This window comes from Pyxicephalus adspersus, chromosome 1, assembly GCF_032062135.1.
Source record: "Pyxicephalus adspersus chromosome 1, UCB_Pads_2.0, whole genome shotgun sequence".
Lineage (NCBI taxonomy): Eukaryota > Metazoa > Chordata > Amphibia > Anura > Pyxicephalidae > Pyxicephalus > Pyxicephalus adspersus.
This window is the reverse complement of record NC_092858.1, coordinates 35,869,254-35,888,238: the sequence shown is the minus strand read 5'-3', so window position 1 is coordinate 35,888,238 and position 18,985 is coordinate 35,869,254. Positions and strand designations below refer to the sequence as shown.

General features: G+C 37.3%; 1 protein-coding gene across 11 annotated transcripts in view; it reads right to left on the bottom strand.

The window, feature by feature from the left end:
- PDE1B (phosphodiesterase 1B) overlaps nucleotides 1-18,985 on the bottom strand; it is a 177,497-nt gene that overhangs the window by 61,245 nt on the left and 97,267 nt on the right. Inside the window, exon 1 of one of the 11 annotated variants that reach the window (XM_072406391.1) lies at nucleotides 16,357-16,558. The exons of the other annotated variants lie outside the window; for them this stretch is intronic. Coding sequence (XP_072262492.1) covers nucleotides 16,357-16,502 — 146 coding nt within the window. The 5' untranslated portion in view covers nucleotides 16,503-16,558. Of the gene's footprint in view, nucleotides 1-16,356; nucleotides 16,559-18,985 lie in introns of those variants that run through there. 11 annotated transcript variants of the gene reach the window in all.

Genomic DNA, 18,985 nt, shown 5'->3' with positions numbered 1-18,985 from the left:
CAAGCAGCTGAAATTTGCAAAAAGAAAGGGCAGTTCATGTATTTCTCCAAGTATGTGTTTCTTTAAAATGATAAAGCAGAACACTAAAATGCTTTCTAAAACTGCATAATAACTGGCTAGCCTTAATTACCTTGGAAAACATAACATGTTCTTACAGAGTTCATGGCCACCTGTAAAATTGTTCTAATACAGAGGATAGATTGAACTAAAATGGCTGCACAAAAATATGACAGCAAGCTTGCTAATGACACACCTACTCAAATAATTTGATGGTGCCATTAGGAACTGCCAGTAGGGAGATAGATTACTCCTAATATCCCTTAACAATACACAAGATATTTAGAGGAGACAAATAGCTGGAACAAGATTTCCCAATCTCTTAATAATGAAGAGGCTCAATGTTCCTATGGAAAAATAAGATAGATGACATGTGATTATCTAAATTAGGAGTCATGCTTTGGGAAATTACTTTTTTAGTTTTAAATTTATTTTTTAAATTATTTAAAATGATTGTCGGTTACAACTTGTCAGCATTGAAAATAGAAAGTAGTGGAGTCCATCTAGACCTGGCCTGATCAGATAGATGATTGCTTGAACTTTATAAGTAAAGAAAGTTTAAAAATAAGTAAAAAAAAAAAAAGTTATTAGGCATGGTTGAGTGGTTTATGAGCTATCGCCAGTCTCTCCTTAAGCTTAAAATGAATTATGCTGTGTAAATTTGAATAATCAGCTAATTTTATAGAACAGCATATTAACTTAGCACAGAATTGAGGAAAAATTGTATATCAGTATGATTTGGCCAAAAGCATCCCTGCAGAGGACCATTTAGCTGACATGGCTTATTGATGTTGCATTTATGTTGTTCTAGGATGACCTTTATGGAAGTACAGCTTCTCAGTGCAGTTATAGGAATTTATTTAAAAAAGCTGAACAAAATGCTTCTTTCTCAGCAATAATAAAACTCAAAAAGAAGTTCACATAGCGCAACTAAACATGGGTGCCAAACTGACAAGCATACCCCCAACTTTCCCAAATTCTAGTAATAGGCAGCACCAAGGCCAGCTGTCTGCCCTATATTTAAATGGGCAAGTGTCAAGCAGCCCTCACTTAATTAATGTGTGGAAAACACTTAGGTCAAAAAGCAATATCTACCAGTTTTTAACACGGTACATCCAAACCCTAGCTGATAAGACTTGCATTGCGTATAGTATAAAATTGCTATTTTTTTTAACTATTTTTTGAAGCTATTGTTTTGTTTTTTTTAAGGGATCTCAGTGGTACTGATCTCCTTCAGACTTTTTATTTAGCCACTTAGTTTCTACAAACCCCTGATCCAGAGTCATCTGTTTTTCATTGATCTGTCCAAACTATATCAGATGAGGTTTTAGTGAAACTCATATTAGATGAGTCTATTATAAGTCTAAAGATATATATTTGTGAGTCTCTGTAAGTGTTTTCAAACGACTTTGAACTGCGTTTGAAGGTGGTTGCATTCAAGTCAATGAAAGAAGCTGGAAGCTCAAGGGTGGGTGAAAGGGACATGCACTGCAACCGCAAACAGCCTGCAAGGGGCTTTACAAGAAACATGGCTGTCCATAGGCTTTTATTCACATCTGCTTCTCTCCCTATAAAAGGTAATGAAAGCAAAAAGCATCACAAAGGAAGATGATGCAACTTGGGTGAATGTAGAATACGGGTCCAAGAGAAGTCAACTGCACCTATCAATATACCTTGAATGATCTCAGAAATGTCTGAAACTGATCTCAAATGCACCTGAAAGCAAGCCACTTTTTCACATTAAGAAATCTTTTTTCACATTTCACATTAAGCCCTAAAATCCCTATCCTTAAAATCCAAATGTTCAATGTATAAATGTTTTCCAGGAAACTTCCTGATTATTTTAGCTTACATACAAAATACAGTAACAATATTGATTTTATACATAATCTTTTCTGGCTGCTTTCATCTGCAGACAATGAACCATCAGGAATACTAAGGTACATTATGGAAACAGTTAAACACAAAGAACTTTGCTGCCAGTTAAGGTCACAGGAAAAAATCAACCAGGTTTTCAAAATTGGAAAGCCCTGCTGATCCCGGCTTGCTGCCAAATCTAAAGAGAGACGAAATTTCACAAAAGAACATGTTTAACTTTTCCAACAGGCACTTAAAGGGTATTTTGCTATTCTAAACGTACAGCAAGATCAATTGTAAAAAATGTTCAGGTGCTTAGGTCACTCAGGAATCTTTCCCTCTCTCCAAACACTCTTACATCGATATGTTTTAAATAATAGGAAATAAGAGAAAAGTACATCTTCTTTCAATTTTAGGGTTTTATGTATTAGGACATAATAAACCATCATCTGATCCTTAGCAGGTCCAAAACAATTTTAACTGTAAATCCACACACAACTTCCGTGTCATTATTAAAAAAAAAAAAAAAAAAAATAAAGCCAAAAAGCAGAAGCCATGTAGGAAAAACTAAGCACACCCCATAATTCATTAGCTTTAAAACCAGCTTTAGCAACAACTTGAAATAATCATTTTCTGTAAGACTTAATCAGTTTTGGAGAAATTTCAGAATGTTGGTCCACTCTTCTTTATAACTTTGCTTTAGTTTATTGGTGGGCATTTGATTAGGTCCCACAATTGTATTACGATTTGGTGGATTTCTGGACTTCGACTGGGTCATTTAATCACCTTTATTTTTTTTCCATTTTATTGTAGATTTGCTAGTGCGCTTGGGATCATTGTCCTGTTACATGACCCAATTTCAGCCATGCTACCAATACACGAAAGGCTTAACTTTTGACTCTTGATTACTTTAGTTCACAGTCGACTCTATGACTGCAAAATGACCAGATCCTGTGGCTGTAAACAAGCCTGAATCATCTATGTCACCTATGTCATCTATGTCACCCAAACTCGCGGCTGGGTTGGGTGACGTAGGAAGAACAGGAAGAAGAAAAGATGGTGGCGTCCATAGCGCTGGCTCCGGGATGAATGCCGGAATCACGTGGGACCCGATGCAGGACACCCCCAGAAGGATCAGACTGCAAGAAAAATGTATTTTTTTTTTTGCAGTTTTGAGTTTAGTTCCTCATTAATAACATGAGTATAGACTTTGTAAAGCACTGTGTAATAAGTTGGAGCTTTATAAATTCAAGTTAATGATAATGATAATAATTATAAAAACTAATGTAATGTAAACTCTTCAGAAATCGGAGCCATGTTGTCATGTTTCTTTGTGTGGTTTGCAATATAATCAATAATTAGTTTTTATCACTTGTATCACAAAGTGTGAAGCAGCTGTGAGAACAATCTTAGTCTTCTAGAGAACAAATAATTTGCCGTAGCGCTGCATGGGCTCCTCACATTCTTAGCCAGTGTTGAAAATGATTCCCATTCATCACACTCTGCCTTGTCTTTGTTTTGAGCCATACATCGACTGAACAAGGAAACCTGCTGCAGTGTGTTCACTGTTCACAACTCTTTAATTCAATTACATACTGTGCTCAGTGCAGTTAAAAGGTTGGTGCCAGTGAAGATTAGAACAAATAGGACAGGATCAGCTCTTTGCTTCTGACCTGAAGTACCTCCTGCTATTTTATTTCCTATCACATTCATCGGTATTATGCTTCTATCGTTAGCTCTAGCATGTACTAATGTAATCTAAGAACATGATCCCATGGTAATACGGAGTTCATTTCATTTATTTAATGAGAAATAAGTGCTACAATCTTTTCATATTGCATTGGGCACATTGACATTTCTGTTCCTGAGTTAGTTGAAAGAGATGACAAAATAATTAAACTCGAAGTATATTAAATAAGGTTAAAGTCTCAAGAGCGATGGGTTATGTGAGTTATTTTTGATGGGTAGGGGTCATATATAACAGGAAAGCTCCTTGCGAAAATATGCATAGTAGTTAAACCACAAACGCTAAAGAAAAGTCAGCTGTGGAGCATGGGAACTAGAATGACTGAGTACAGCATCCCCTCCCATTTGTACTCCACTACACTGTACAGCTGTGCATAGACCTATGATGTGAAAAATGTACTTACCAATAGCAACTACACAAATTTCAGTGTTTTGATGTTGCTCTAGGGTACTTAAACTTGCTTCTAATTAAATAAAATTATTTATGTACAGAGAGCATGTTGTAAATTTGAGGAAAAAAGCAGAGAAAGCAAGGGGTTCTTTTGGCAAACTTCCGTGTTTGCCGTGTTTTAGACTTTACGAAAAAAAGCAACATAGAAAATATTTATATGTTTGAAATCACATATCATGTATCCAGTAACCAAAATTATGAACTCATCACATAATAAAATTGAGTTAGTTATTTCACACACTCTGTGGATTAAAATGTCTGCTCTATACAGAGATTCACCTATTTATTCTCCTGTGACCCCAAGTATTTTTTAGTTCACAGGAATATTAGTGAAGCTAAAGACAAATCATATTCAATATAGTTTTATTCCAGACAAAATTTGGCCTTCCTCAGGGGAGGGTTGAAACAGAGACCCTGTGACTTTATTTAAAGAAATAATACTTATCAATATATTTGGTATAAAAACCCAGTTCAAAGACTTTGTTTATATGCCATGACTGTAGTCTCCTTGGCACAAAGAGAATCTTGTTCCCATATATATCTATCAATATTACTATTATTATTATTATTATTAATTATAATAATAAACAAGATTTAAATAGCGCCAACATATTACACAGTGCTGTACATTAAATGGGGTTGCAAATGACAGACAAATACAGACAGTGACACAGGAGAAGAACATATTTAACCAACTAGCAGTCAATAGTATTAGTCTAACTATTATAATATTCTAAGGAGGAGTCTCCGTCAAACCCATATTAGGTTACCGAGAACATGAGCTAGGGGCTAGTCTTACTTTATTTGAGGAATGTATTAATTGCATATATCAGACAGATATAGATCATTAGGACACAAAATAATCATCAATTTATTCTGTGTGAATGTGCACCTCTTGTATGCCTTTCTGGCTTGCCACTGGGGATTTAATGGTTCAAGCCCTGCCACTGCCACAGTGGTTAGTAAACATTATCCTGAGACCTACATTACTTACAGTAACCCACCTACAGAAAAATGATTTATTTATTATTATAGGCTGCGTTGCAATATGAGTTTGAATATTCTCTAATTATTTTGGTCTGGTCAGCAGCTACGAGGCATGGAATAATGCCTCACACCTACTGCTGCATATGTTTATGTACTACCAGTAAATTATCCATGACGAACAGTCTTTTAATGGCTTTCATAGCTAAGAAGACAAGTAAAAGAGGAACTAAACTCTGAAATATGTGCCCACAAAGGGCTAGCAGATGCCAAAAGAATAGTCATTAGTATCAAAATAGTCTCCTTGCATCTTATCTTTCCTTCATTACTGACCTACCATGAAATCGTATTTATGGTATCTGTGAAGGCAGCTATCTTGCTTCCTAATTTAAAAGCCTCCAACATATAGAACCATGGTAAGCTCAGTACTGACATCACCATATTTTACTCCAATCACTAGAAGTCAGAGGCAGTAGTGTCTTAGATCTGAAACCGCAGTTAGGAGGCTGCAGGTGCAACAGTACTTAGGTACTCTCACATACAAATGTGATGGTGCAAATTTCAACTTTTAAAGTTTAGAATTAGTAATTTAAGTTTACACATTGACTGGAGTCAAGACTTTAGCCAGTAAGTAATTTAGCCAACACACGTGCTTGTGTTGTCCCTAAATGTAATGTTTTACTACATTCACTAAAATAAACATGTTTAAACATTGTAAGCACCCTAGGAGTCTAAATTGTAGCTCCTTTTCGCAAATAAAAAAAATGTGGATTCCACAAAGCAGGCAATATAGTAACTGAAACTTACTAATAAAGTAAAACCATTTATGGTTTCTTAATAAATTACTAAAACTTTACCAAATCTTTCTTTATCTGATGATGTAATTTATCATTATTTTCATCATGGTTATACAGACAAGAATGCAAACAGAAGGAACTTTTTTTGCTTTTATATATAGTAAGCTTGGATCCAAAACTAGACGTTTGCCTGAGACCATCACAATCCTTCATGTTGGACAGCAATAATCTAGTATGTGTATCAGGGGTGTAGTCGTAAAAAAAGAAGAGGGGGCTCAGTAATAGTGATCAGTGGTGAGCAGGGACAGCCTATACGGGGGTCCCAAAAAAAGTGAGGGCACGGCATGCCTGGTCATCCCACTACACCACTGGTGTGTATGTAGCTTAAGTTTTTCTACTGATGGCCATCACATACAGACCGTAACGTCGTCAGTAGGGTGATGGCCATGCACACACAAAGCAATCCTACACAGAATCCAAGTTCCAAACAATATGAAGAAGTAATCCAGGCCATAAACAGTCAAACATAAGTGGGAGACAGATGGACTTTTATAAGCAAGTAGACTAACTAGTGGTCAGGCAGAGGCTGCAAGTCCAACAGTCTATTTCAGATAACCATATAGTCATAGATTACTTTTCTATGGATGCACAATCAGGTAAATCATTGATACTTCTTTATTAATAATAGATTACCTGGCATAACCTTAATGAACTTATTGACCAGCTCAATCAAGGGCCTCAAAACCAACCCTTCTTTCCCCATTCCAACATGCTAATGTGACATCTAGCAGACAACTTAAGCATTCCCTATTGTTTACTATACCAGAGCTGTGTTGGTATTAAAAAAGGGTTAAATGCTCCCATCAGTTGCTGGTTATTGAAAAGTGGTGCCTACCAATCTATGGTAGATTGTTGGAGCAGAGCTGGTTTAGGCATGCAAAGTTTGTGCCACTCCACTGGGTAAAGAAAAGGCATCAGTCAGGAATTTCTACTTTTCAATAGATTTTGGCTCAATAAAATGTTTTTTTTTAACACATCCAGCATCTAATCGTGCATAGTGCGTGTCTATTTTTAGCCACTTGAGCTTTAGAGTAGAACAACCTGAGCTATAGATTAGAACAATAACTAGAAGACAGTGAAAGCTGTAAGTGTTTTTTCCCCTCATTCACCAATCAGGTTTAAACAAGTTTAAATGTGATTAGAAACTTTTACTGCAGAATAAACATGTAATCAAACCTTCTTACTTGGCCATATACATTCTCTATTGAGATGTGAAAGCACAATTAGTTGTACATTCTGGACATGCTAGAATGAAGGATTCCCTGCACAGGAATTAAGTCATTCTAACCTGGCCAATGAATAAGGCCTAAAACCCAGACCTCAAATTAGGGCATGTGCAGATGTTGATGCCAGAGAGGGAGTATGAGATGAGTAATATTTTATTTCACTTTAAAAGAAGCTATTTAATAGGAAGCTTTAAACTATAGAAATGTAAGGGTATCACTTTTGCTTGGAGTTCTTTTATACAGATCAAAGGCCTTGGTTTGGCAACCAATATATAATCAACAAAAAGAGCCTTGGCAAAAAAAGTTACAAAAGCAAATTTACATTCAATTGTTGAATGGGCAGTAGTAGGATCCATCCTACATAATTACGAAATAAGCATTATTCATAGATGTACTTTCTGTTTAACCAGGGGAACCCCTTGAAGCTACGACTATGATAAATGATTCAAATATTTATTACCAATACAGAATTGACTCCAGTAAGAAAAAAATCCTTAGAAAAAGACCAGCTTTAAATTGCCTTTGAGCAATGATACCATGGATAAACTATTTCTTTAATAAAACCCGCTTTATCACTTTCTTCCCCCAGGTGGAAATAAATGAAGCTTAGTCTCTCTACGGGACTTAGTACTTCTCTTACGACTCGCTGCATGACAGCATGTCTAAGAAAAATATTGCCCCTTCTCTGAAGAAACTATTATCACCAAATAACTACTAACATTTTTCTTTTCCCTAGATTTTACTGCCACCAATAGAACAAATCCATTATGTATAAAAAATTAAGAAGCCAAATATCTTTGCTTGTTTAAAGAAAACCCGGTTGTTCTTAAAGACCCAGGTTAATATCATTACATTTCATACTCCCAGGATGGTTGGAAACTAGGATCATTGTATATTGTCAAACTATCCTTGAGTACCAATGATTAAGGTAGAATGCTAAAGTGGAAAACTACCAAGAAAGGGTATTGCATGTAATAATGTAGGAATAAGGCACTGCATGTAATGAAGAAGTATAGGGCACAGTAAGGAATATAGAGTTATAAATCACCCAGTGTAACACAGTATAGTGTTGCTGTTTGTCTTCAGATAAAAGTAAAAAAAAACTTAAAATATTTGATTTGAAAACACTGAACATATTTGATTAGAAAACACTCAAACTGAACTACCGTGTTTCCCCGATGATAAGGCAGGGCCATCAAATAAGACAGCCCCCCCTTTTTAGAGAAAAATGAAAAATAAGCCCCCCCCCCTCCGCAAATAAGCCACCCACCGATACCTGCACTTACCCGAATCGGGTGGTACGGTGGGTGACTCTGTGTGGTTCCTCCGTGTGTGCCGCGCCTCGTCATGAAGAGGAAGTGACAGGACTGCAGTGCGCGCACGTGACTCCGCCCAAGCAAACACAGGCAGCTTCCCTCATCCCTCCCTAACGGAGACTGCAGGAGTTTGTTCACGGGTTCAGACAGGTGTTTTTTGCTGTGAGCAATACCACTTACTCTATATACGGTAAGCTTTAGAATGGGACATTAAATGGTACAGTATATGATGAATTACAATGGGACATTTAATGGTACAGTATATTATTGATTACAGTAGAAGGGGACAATGAATGGATCAGATTAATCAGAAGGGGACAATGATTGGCACAGATTGATCAGAAGTGGACATGAATGGCACATGATTGATCAGAAGGGGACAATGATTGGCACAGATTGATCAGAAGTGGACATGAATGGCACATGATTGACAACAATAACTGTGTACTGTAGTCTTCTTCATGGGTAAATAAGGCATCCCCCTGAAAATAAGCCCCAGAGCATATTTTGGCCTTCAAAAAAAAATAAGACAGTGTAAAATAAGACAGCAATAAAAATGGGTGTACTATCCCTATAATGCCCCACACCTTTCAAGCTAATCAGCGGCTAGGAATGAGCAGAAGAAATCTTATAAGGTGAGAATACTACACAGGTAAAATTATGTCATGTGGAAGAAATGCCATGAAGAGAAACATGAAAAATTGCATAAATCTCACCACATAAGTAAGGTAAAGACAATATGACAAAAGTCAGTATGGGCAAGTGCTTTTAAAGTATTTGTAAAAAGTGTTTCCTGTTTGCAGCAGGGATGATGCTTTTGCCGGTTGCAGTTCAGCTACCCATGGGGGTAGGTAAGAAGGAACACCTGTTCCAGCCCACTTCTGGCAGCAGCAGGCGAGCCTTGACCAGCTGGCACCCGCAGGTTCAGCTTGCTTATGATGGTTAATGAGTATGCTATATCCAGTTCGGATACATGGACCAGTGGCCAGAACATGCAAAATGTGATTGTGAGATTGTGGCCTGCTTGGCTGTAAATATGTTATCAAAAAGAATGTCTGGAGTGGCAGTAACCAACAGATATATCTGACTGTCCACAGGCAATGGTAACTTCCTGAATCTCGGATGCATTCAACACACCCTGCTTTCACTGATTACCTGCTGCACAGAGCTGAATCTTCTGCCCGTTACGATTTATACATGTACAGACTTTGGAACATACACTGCTAATTGTTGGTGCTATTGCCTACATATACCTCTCTCTACAGCATATCTGTAAATATTGTGATTTCTAAATGAATGGTGCTGGCCACCAATCTCAGTGCCAACATAACTAATTCCTGGCATAGCCTTCGTTCAGCTCACCACTCTCTCCTGCTCCTCTTAAAAGAAAATATATATAGTTAGTAGGTATAGTTGTAGTTGCTTTCCAGATGTCCAAAAAAAAAATCTTATTATTATTATATTTACTGTTACAATGGTGTTTGGATTTGACATGATATAAAAGGTATGAGGCATTGCATGTAATATGTAGTATGAAAGTAAGTGATGTAGTACATATTTGCAGATCTTTGGGGATGTGGGATACAGGCCAAGAATGTCTTGGAAGGAATGGGTAAGCCAAACACTGGCTATGAAGCACCTGGCTGATGTTAATAGAGTGTGTATTTTAGACTAAGGTGGAGTTGGAGTCTGAGGCCAAATGTGGTTCAGGAAGAAAGGCTGTTTGAGGCCTGTAAGAAAAAAGGCCATAGCCAACCTGTGTGCTGGGAGAGCCAAAAAGGACTCCCAAAATTTAGGTCAGCTGGACCAGGAACTCTGAAGTGAGTTCTTCAGTGAGTGCCAGGATGTTGCATTTTGTATATTTTTCTTGGTCTTTAATAACACTGATTCCCTCCAAGGGAAAACTATTTATGTTGCTTTTCCTGTATTGAAATAAAAAAAAGTGGGCAGAGCACCCCAAATCCCCAATTGGAGTGAGGAATACCCCTGTGCCAGCAGTGCGTTTCATGCTATTCCCTTACAGTAGGTGTAAAACATTAAAGGTAACTCAGAGGTATATTGGGGCTCCAAAAGCAATGCATGGTAAATGAAGTACTGTATCTCATTTGTGGCATGGACACATTAAATGTAAAAAAATAAGCAGGGTGTACTGGGGGAAGCCCTTCTGAGTCTCTATTATTTAAATTCCTCCATGATCAGGTAATCAGTGACAATAAAAAAACATATCTACTGTAGGCTGCAAACCTGTAGTGAGCAAATAACCCGAGATGATAAACATCATTGTAACTGCAACAAATATCTACTACCAAGGTGCTGATATGAAATGACCAAAAGATTGGATCACTTGGTATATGTTTTCAGTAGGAGACCCTGTCAGGTTCCAAGAGAGATAGCAGAGAAATCATCACTTTTTTACTTTGCCCTACATGGACAAAGTTACAATGTCTCCTTAAGCCTTGCTGTTATCTGGAATTACGCCTACAATTCTGGGAAAAGTATTATAATAGTTGCTTGGGGAACTGCCTAATTCTCCAACAGTATTTTTTATATCTAAGCCAAAAGTTTAGTACAGAAAAAAAGAAATCCATATAATTCACTTCACTGAATGGTACTGATAAAATGAATTTTTTAGTGGAACAATCACATAGTCACAGTTGGCTAATATAACACATCTGCCAGACACAGTGAGGCAATGCAGAGCTAGAGAGTTGACAGTACAAAGACAAGGTGGACAATAGAGGAGGTCAATAGATGCCAGGTTGAGGGCACAAGATAAGAGACTTTGCACAAAAGACTGCCAGGGGTTACAAACTAGATTACATGCATAGTTGCACTTGAAAGCAATAGGTTTGTGGTTGGCATCCTAGTCATCTCCATCAACTAAAAAATGATGAAAATCACTAAAATGCCAAAAGTGTGTACAAATACAGATTGTAACTAACAATAAACAAATACGTAATTGTGGTTTATTATCAGGATTATCATGTATTACCCTAATCTATATTCAAATTTAGTGTTTTTCATTTTTTTGCATAAAGGGTAAGGTATTATAAGATAAAAACAAACTACCAAGTCATTGAAAAGGACTAATCATCTATTCAGTAGAGTATTTACCTGCTTCTCCCACCACTGCCTATGAGGCAGTAGAGATTAGCACCAACTTAAATTTTCTATATAATAGCAATCACAACAAGTTACCTGACTCAGTTGACACTTGTCATACTGAAACCCCTTCTCTAATGCGTTCATTAGCATCCTATTTACAATCATTCTAAATGTGCAGGATTTCTGCTTGGCCATGGCAAGGATGAAGAAGGTACATTTTAATTGCTTGATGAACCTTCCAGTAGATCAGTTTAGAACCAGATGCTTTGTAAATTCAACTTTTGGTTTTGAGGCAAAGGGTTGATTCAATGGTTAGCCCACAGCAGATCCAATCTCCTCTTCCCCTACAAAGTCATATTAAAGCATACTGGTCCATCTGGACTGACCACAAACAGCATCAAGACAACAGTATGACTTTGTATTACCTGCAGTAAATGATAGGGCTCAGAGGCCTCTACTGCCACTAGAAAAGCTGGGGTGCACAAGAGGCCAGCAAGTAACTCAACGCAGTAGTAAATAGGCACAAATGAAACAACACTTTGGGTGTATGGGAGGTTATATTACTTTCCAAGAAGCTTAATTTCAAATTATATTTTAATTTCAGTCTTTAAAAGCATTATTATTGATATTCTTTAGCTGAAATACTTTTTAGAATATAATATTATCAAAAAATATGTATTGTCACCAGAGTCATCTGTATTCGATCCCTGCAGGCTGTTCAGTCTTCCAGCTCAGCAGTCAACAGCATCTTCAGTAGTAATTGCTTCGATAAAATTTTATCAAGGTTGCACATTCCATTTAACTCATAGAACTGACATATTTTAGGTTTGATTATCACTGCACAACCATGTGAGTCATGTATTAAATCCTAAATCTTGTTCTGCGGCTTGGAAAATCCAGGAATATATAAGACCCCACCAAGGCTAAAGCACAATAAAAGACAAACAAGTCAGCGGGTTTATGTAGGAAATAATAATAGGAGGTAAAATCTCAGCTTGTCTTTTCCATTTAATTATATAAACCATTTGGGTTTGAAGTACTTGTTTTTTTATACTGCTGGTAGTTACAGGATGGATGTAGCTGTCCAAAGTGCTAACGTGACTATTGAAAAAACAGATTTTCATGAGGTTTGTATTTTTACATTTGAATCTAAATGAGTTCCTACATTCTAGTTGACCACTGTTAGGACTGTTTCAATTTTAGAGTATAGTTATTTGTAGCTTTCAAAACATTCAACGGGCAGCACAGTGGCTCAGAGGTTAGCAATCTTCTTCAGAAAGTTCTCCCAGTGTTTGCATGGGTTTCCTCCGGGTACCCTGATTTTCTCCCAGATTCCAAAAACATGCAGTTAGGTTATGAATTCGGTTAACTCTTGCCTAACAGGAAAGAAATAATTGATTTAAAAATATGCTTTTTTCTTAGCGCACATAAATGTTAAAAACATTTAAACAGCGCAAACATTTTTTTTTAGGGTAATGTGTGTGCCATTAGAAAGAATAATTTTTTAGGGGAACAGTGGATTTTAATGCAAGCTCGCCAGTGTAAAGCTGTCGGAGATGCGCGGCTCAGGCCGCGAGCTTTTTCAGTTGCTGAATAGTGCGATGGCGTACGATTTCGGATCGCGAATACGAATGCGCGAGCGATAATCCGATTCTGCTTGATGAATCAGGGACAATGTGTCAGTGCTATGTAAATAATGTGTAATAATAATAATTCAAAGCCTGGTTCATACATTGCTACTTAGTCAGCTAAATTGCTAAGGAATATCTATTATTGTTCCAACAGACTTGGTAAAACATTTCATTTAATTCAAAAATTTGATTTTGTTCTTGTACACCCAGAACAAGAGAAAAAGGCAAAGGTATATCTCTCTAACAGAAGTTTTTGGCTTGGCATACACAGGATAAACTGTAAGGCCCTGCTCCAGCAACAATACTCCCCAGACACCAATCGCCCAATCTAACGCCCCCAGGACATAGTGTGCAAGGAATGGTGTCTGGGGAAAGACCGGCAAAAAAGCGGGAGCCCACAGATAAAACAGTACCAACATTCCAACAGAGACAAGTCCAGAATACAGAGCCGAGGTCATACACAGATAATCTGTCCACCAGATGAAGTACACAAGGGCAAAACACTAGCAGAGTCGGGGTCACAGGCAAAAGATCAGTCCAGGTGGATTGGCCTAGCGAAACACTACAACAGACATTGGTGACTGGGAGCAGAAAGGCTATAAAGCCCTAGCAGCCAATTACAGCACGGGATAGAATCAGGAATTAATCTGCCTCTAGAATCTCTTTCAACTGTGCACAGCCTCCGAGTGTGTGCAAGGGATGCCAATAAAGTATCTCAGGCTGCATGGCTAAAGGGAAGCAGGGGTTGCAGCCATTTCTTAGTGCTCTTTGCAGGTGACATTGCTGGACATAATAGGCTGTGAGGAATACTGCGGTGGGGCACAGCATGAAAATGCCAGTCTGATAAGTGTTTCCTAACATAAACATTACAAATTTAATCTAAAATGTACTCTCTGAAAACCAGGGCTACGGTGTCAGAGTTGAAAACAGTTATTGTACTTGGAGTCAGCAAAACGCATCAGCACTGCGTAATATGTTGGCGCTATATAAATCCTGTTTATTATTATTAATAATAATGATAAAAATGTACCAACTCCAACTTTACCTTCACTGCTAGGGGTATTTCCACTCTGGTTCAAACATTATTATTATGTAGGGGGTATATTCAGGTGTAGGAAGGAAAGAGTTCAAAGTTCTCAGTGCTGAAAGATGAAAGAAGAAGTCAGAGTTCTTACTGCTGAAAGATGGGAGAAGCCACTGGGTGACTCTGCTCACATGTACTCCAGCGTGCAAGGTATGAATGGACTGACCTTTAATTATAATGATAACAATTAATTCTGTTAGAAATCATGCCTAAATTAAAAAGACTGGCATTCCATGTACAACCAACAACAAAACAGATAAACACGTATCACTGCCAAGCTATTGAGCTAATTTACGAGGCATGCGGGGACTCACGACACTTCCTGTGCAATGAACTTAAACATGTTGCATTTGGGGGGAGGACAGTGAATATAGACAAAATGTTCACATTTATACACCAGCCAATTAAGGAAACGTGGCAATGAAGAATGTATGGCCTTCTTTCAGGCTGCACATTAGCAAAAGGATATACCAGTGAAAATAAACTATATATAGATTTAACAAGGGGGATCAGTGGAAACTAGGAGAAGAAGAAGATAGACGTCTCTGAATTCAGTAACTCTTTTATTGCTAGTGAAGTCCCACAAGTGAAGAAAGCCAATACCATGAAGCAAAGAGAAAAAAATGGGAATGACTGCAGCCATAAGACATTGAAGTCATTATTAATTGATTTGACTATGTCTATTTTATATGACGCTGTCATGACTAAAGCACGGGGCTTCCACTCCTGACTGCTGTTAAAGCATGCTAGTTCCCTGGCTTTCATGTTAATGCTTTAGCTTTAATAAATCTTTGACCTGGAAAGAAAAAAAGATAAGAAAATCTGGCACCTTACTAAAACATATTTACAGCATGCCTATTCCAGGTCTGTGACACAAAAAGAATAAAGTCTGACACAGAAACATAGTTAGCATTTTCAAAAGAAGGCCAACAATTGCAGCCCTCATAATTTTCATATGAAACATTTACTTTAAATTGGCTATTTAAAAAGAAAAATTTGTAAACTGACAACCAGTATCACTGATGATAATCTCTGCATCTAAAATTGCTTAGGAGAATTTAGGGGAAATTTGAAAGCAACTATCTATTTTTGCTTTTATAGCAAATATTATTATAAAGTTTTCAAGCCTCTGGATTACTTGTAACATGATGCCACATTCTCAAGATTTACCAATGTTATCGCTTGAGTTCTTTATACAAGGAAATTGTGGTACAACTGTCTCTTATTTGTTACAAAAGCGTAACAAATAAGTGCTTCTCAACCAGGGTACTGAGGATTCCTAGGGTCCTTCCAGAGGTTGCTAGGGGTCCTTGAGCAATGAGACATCTATGCCTCTCAGGTCAGTTTAAGTGACTTCAGTAATCTTTTTGTCTATGTTTAAGGGGGACATGCTTCTCAAATAGAAATACAGTCAATTTGGGGCTTGCTAAACAATTTTATTCTAAGCATATTTTTTCAGTGTGTCAATACAGAAAGGCTGCATGGTACATAATTATTAGTGGGAGCCAGAACCACACAAAGCTTGTTTTAGGGAACAGTACTTCATGCTATTCTTTTGAGCTCAATTAAATCACTTTGGAAACTCTCCAAATGGCACTGGAAACGGATGTGAAAACACATGACAATATGCACATTACTGCATGTTTTTCATTTGCTTGTAAAATAAGCAAACACTAGGTGAACCATTTAAATTTAATTGCACGCATTTCCCATTTTGGGTAAGATTCTTATACTGGCTTTATACGACATGCTTGCTTTAGCTGATCTGGGAGATCTGTGTACTTTTTACCAAGATTAGCTGATAAACTAACTAACATACACGTGCCAGATTGCCAGATTTTTACCACACTGTCCTTGTGGAAGCAGAAGCCATAACCTCTGGAGGGGTTCAGTAAGATCTCCAACACTAGACAGTAAACTCATCTTTAGCTTAATATATGAAACATCTGCCTGTGTATTGACAACTTTGGAAATAAAAATACAAGTATACGCTCCAATGAAGAACTAGTAAAAAAAAATAACCACAAAGTTCTGCATCCTACCTGAAAACAGGGACCTGAAGATATTTTCTACGGACATGGATGAACTTCTCAACAGTGTCACCAACATCTGCCTTTACTTGCTGGGATGACTCGAACTCTGTGGCTAGCTTTGTATCCCCTGTTCTCAGGAAGCTACAGGGCAACATCGTTCATGGAAAGTTACTAAGTCCCGTTCATGTTGACATCAGCATGTGTTAGTATTTTATAAACTGGATGTCAGGGATATATGTGTAAGAGGGTGCAGAATAAAGCCAGATGTTTGTCTGACATGGGAGGAGAAAAGGAGGGGAAAGTACACAGTTTTAGAAAGAACTTCACACAGCTTTATATATTTATTTCCCTCACTACATCAACAATGGAAGAAAACAGACGAGCTAGTTCAGGAATTTGGATTAACTGTTTGAGATGTGCATTCTAGGAAAATGTAGTAAGTCAACGCAGGGCAAAGAAATACATTATTACTGTTGTACAGTTAACAGCAGACTGTATTAGTAACACAGAACATACAATACAAAATACATTGGATTCTGAATTGTCTTTTTTTTGGTATGTGTTTTAGAACTTCTTACCATTAATATCAGTTATAATACCTGGGGTGGATCAGTACTGTATATTCTTGTACCTGATATAAAGCTGAACTGTTAACAAATATAAAAGACACAAATGAATTCAACCCTGAAATTAATTCAGTTATCAATAATGTTAACTAACCTTTATTTTAATAATAAAATTAACCAGTCATAAATTCCTGCACCTGTTTTACATTTTTATACAAATACAAGTAAAAAGAAGAAAGATAAATGTTGTCTATCTTGAACATACTCATCTTGCTCATAACACCACTGCTGTCCAACACTTCCAGGTAGGTGTGTTCATGCTTGTGGTACCTCCTGCCAGTCACTATGTTACTATTGTGTTTTGTAGTGATATAGTGACCTACAGGAGGAACAGTGGGGAACACACTGATAGACATATCTAGAAGTGTCACATAACAGAAGTACTGGTGGTTTTTCCAGAGAGTGAACATTTAACTGACTGAATGCTAGAAAGTTACGATTCACCTTGAATGTATTATTTTAAATATGGCAAAAGTTCACTTTAACACAATTACGAATGCAGGGAATTTATATTACTGCCTCTTCTGTTACATTTAAAATAAATTGCTCAACAGTGTCTGCAACTACAAAGGTCAGTGAGGGTGTGTTGTGCACAAATGCAGTGGCTAACCAGTTAACTAAACCATCATTTCTCATTTGGGTTCAGTTTCTCCAATAGGCATTATTTATTTGTGACTAGGCAAAAACAATTGAAAAAAACAAGACAAAAAGTGGAGAAGAGTGCAAAAAACATTACAGAACAGCCCAGTAAAAAGTCTTGTATAAATGACAGAAAAGATTCAAACCTGAATCTAAAAGTATAAACTTGATTTAGACTAAATCAAAAGTAACAACTAAATCCTAAAAATTCCATAGTCAAAATGCACACTGAGGTGTTATAAATGCCATATAATAATACTAACAGAGATCTTACAACTCCAAGGTATACATCACAGGAATGACCAAATAATTCAGGTCCAGGTGGTGCCTATATTCTACAGCTTTTAAAAATATAATTTAGAAGACCATGAAACTTGGCACCAATATCATGAAAGCTGGAAGAAAGATCCTTTATGCTAACCCAAAGAAACCACAGCCTAATGGTAGGAGGATCTAATTTCTTCCAGAACAGTGAAATACATGACCTGGCAACAGTGAGGTAAGAGATAACCCCAACTCTGTCTCCCACTCCAGCAAAAAAGGAAAAACAAATCAGTGTTTTTCAACCAAGGTTCCTCCAAAGGTTGCTAGGGGTTCCTTGAACAATTTGTGCCTCCCAGGTCACCAATTATCTATTTTGCTATCTGTAAGGGTGACATTCACCCCATTAGCTAGCTATTTAACAGGAATTCTTCCCACAGACCACCACACAAATATACTGTAAGCTGGGGACATTGCCAATATTGCCAGGGGTCAATTTAAACCTGAAAATTATTTCAAGGTTTTCATCATGTTAAACAAGGATGTGAAGTTCTGGAATACATAAAATAATGAGTATGGTGGGTCCATTCATCACCTACATACAAGTTGCCAGGGATCTATAAAATAAACATCTCCCTAGAGGGAGAAAGCATAAGAGAATAATTCGGCATCCCTGACCCAGTGCTCCTAGTACAAAAAACTTTGGGCTCTGTTGGTGTGGGAAGAGAGAGGAATCTTTAAAAAGAAACAGTATTTCCATCCATACCCAACAGGAGGGAAGGATTTCCTAAAATTGGATACTGTGGGACACAAATGTTCCAAGTTTAATCCCTGAATTATTAAGATCTGTAAACCAGGTCAGGAGATATATTGGGATCTCAGTGAATGATTGGTAATACTTAAAAGCAGATTGATGACACCAGTGTTCAACTTGAACCAGGCGTGAAGCTGCATAATATATAGAAAAATGGCCTCTAGCCAATTTGGAATGAAATATGAGCCTCTGGCTCAAGCATGGATGCTTGTCACACCAAATAAAGTTAAACATATGAAAATTAATAGAAGTCTGCAACCCTGACAGGTCACATCTGCAGAACGTATATGACCCATGG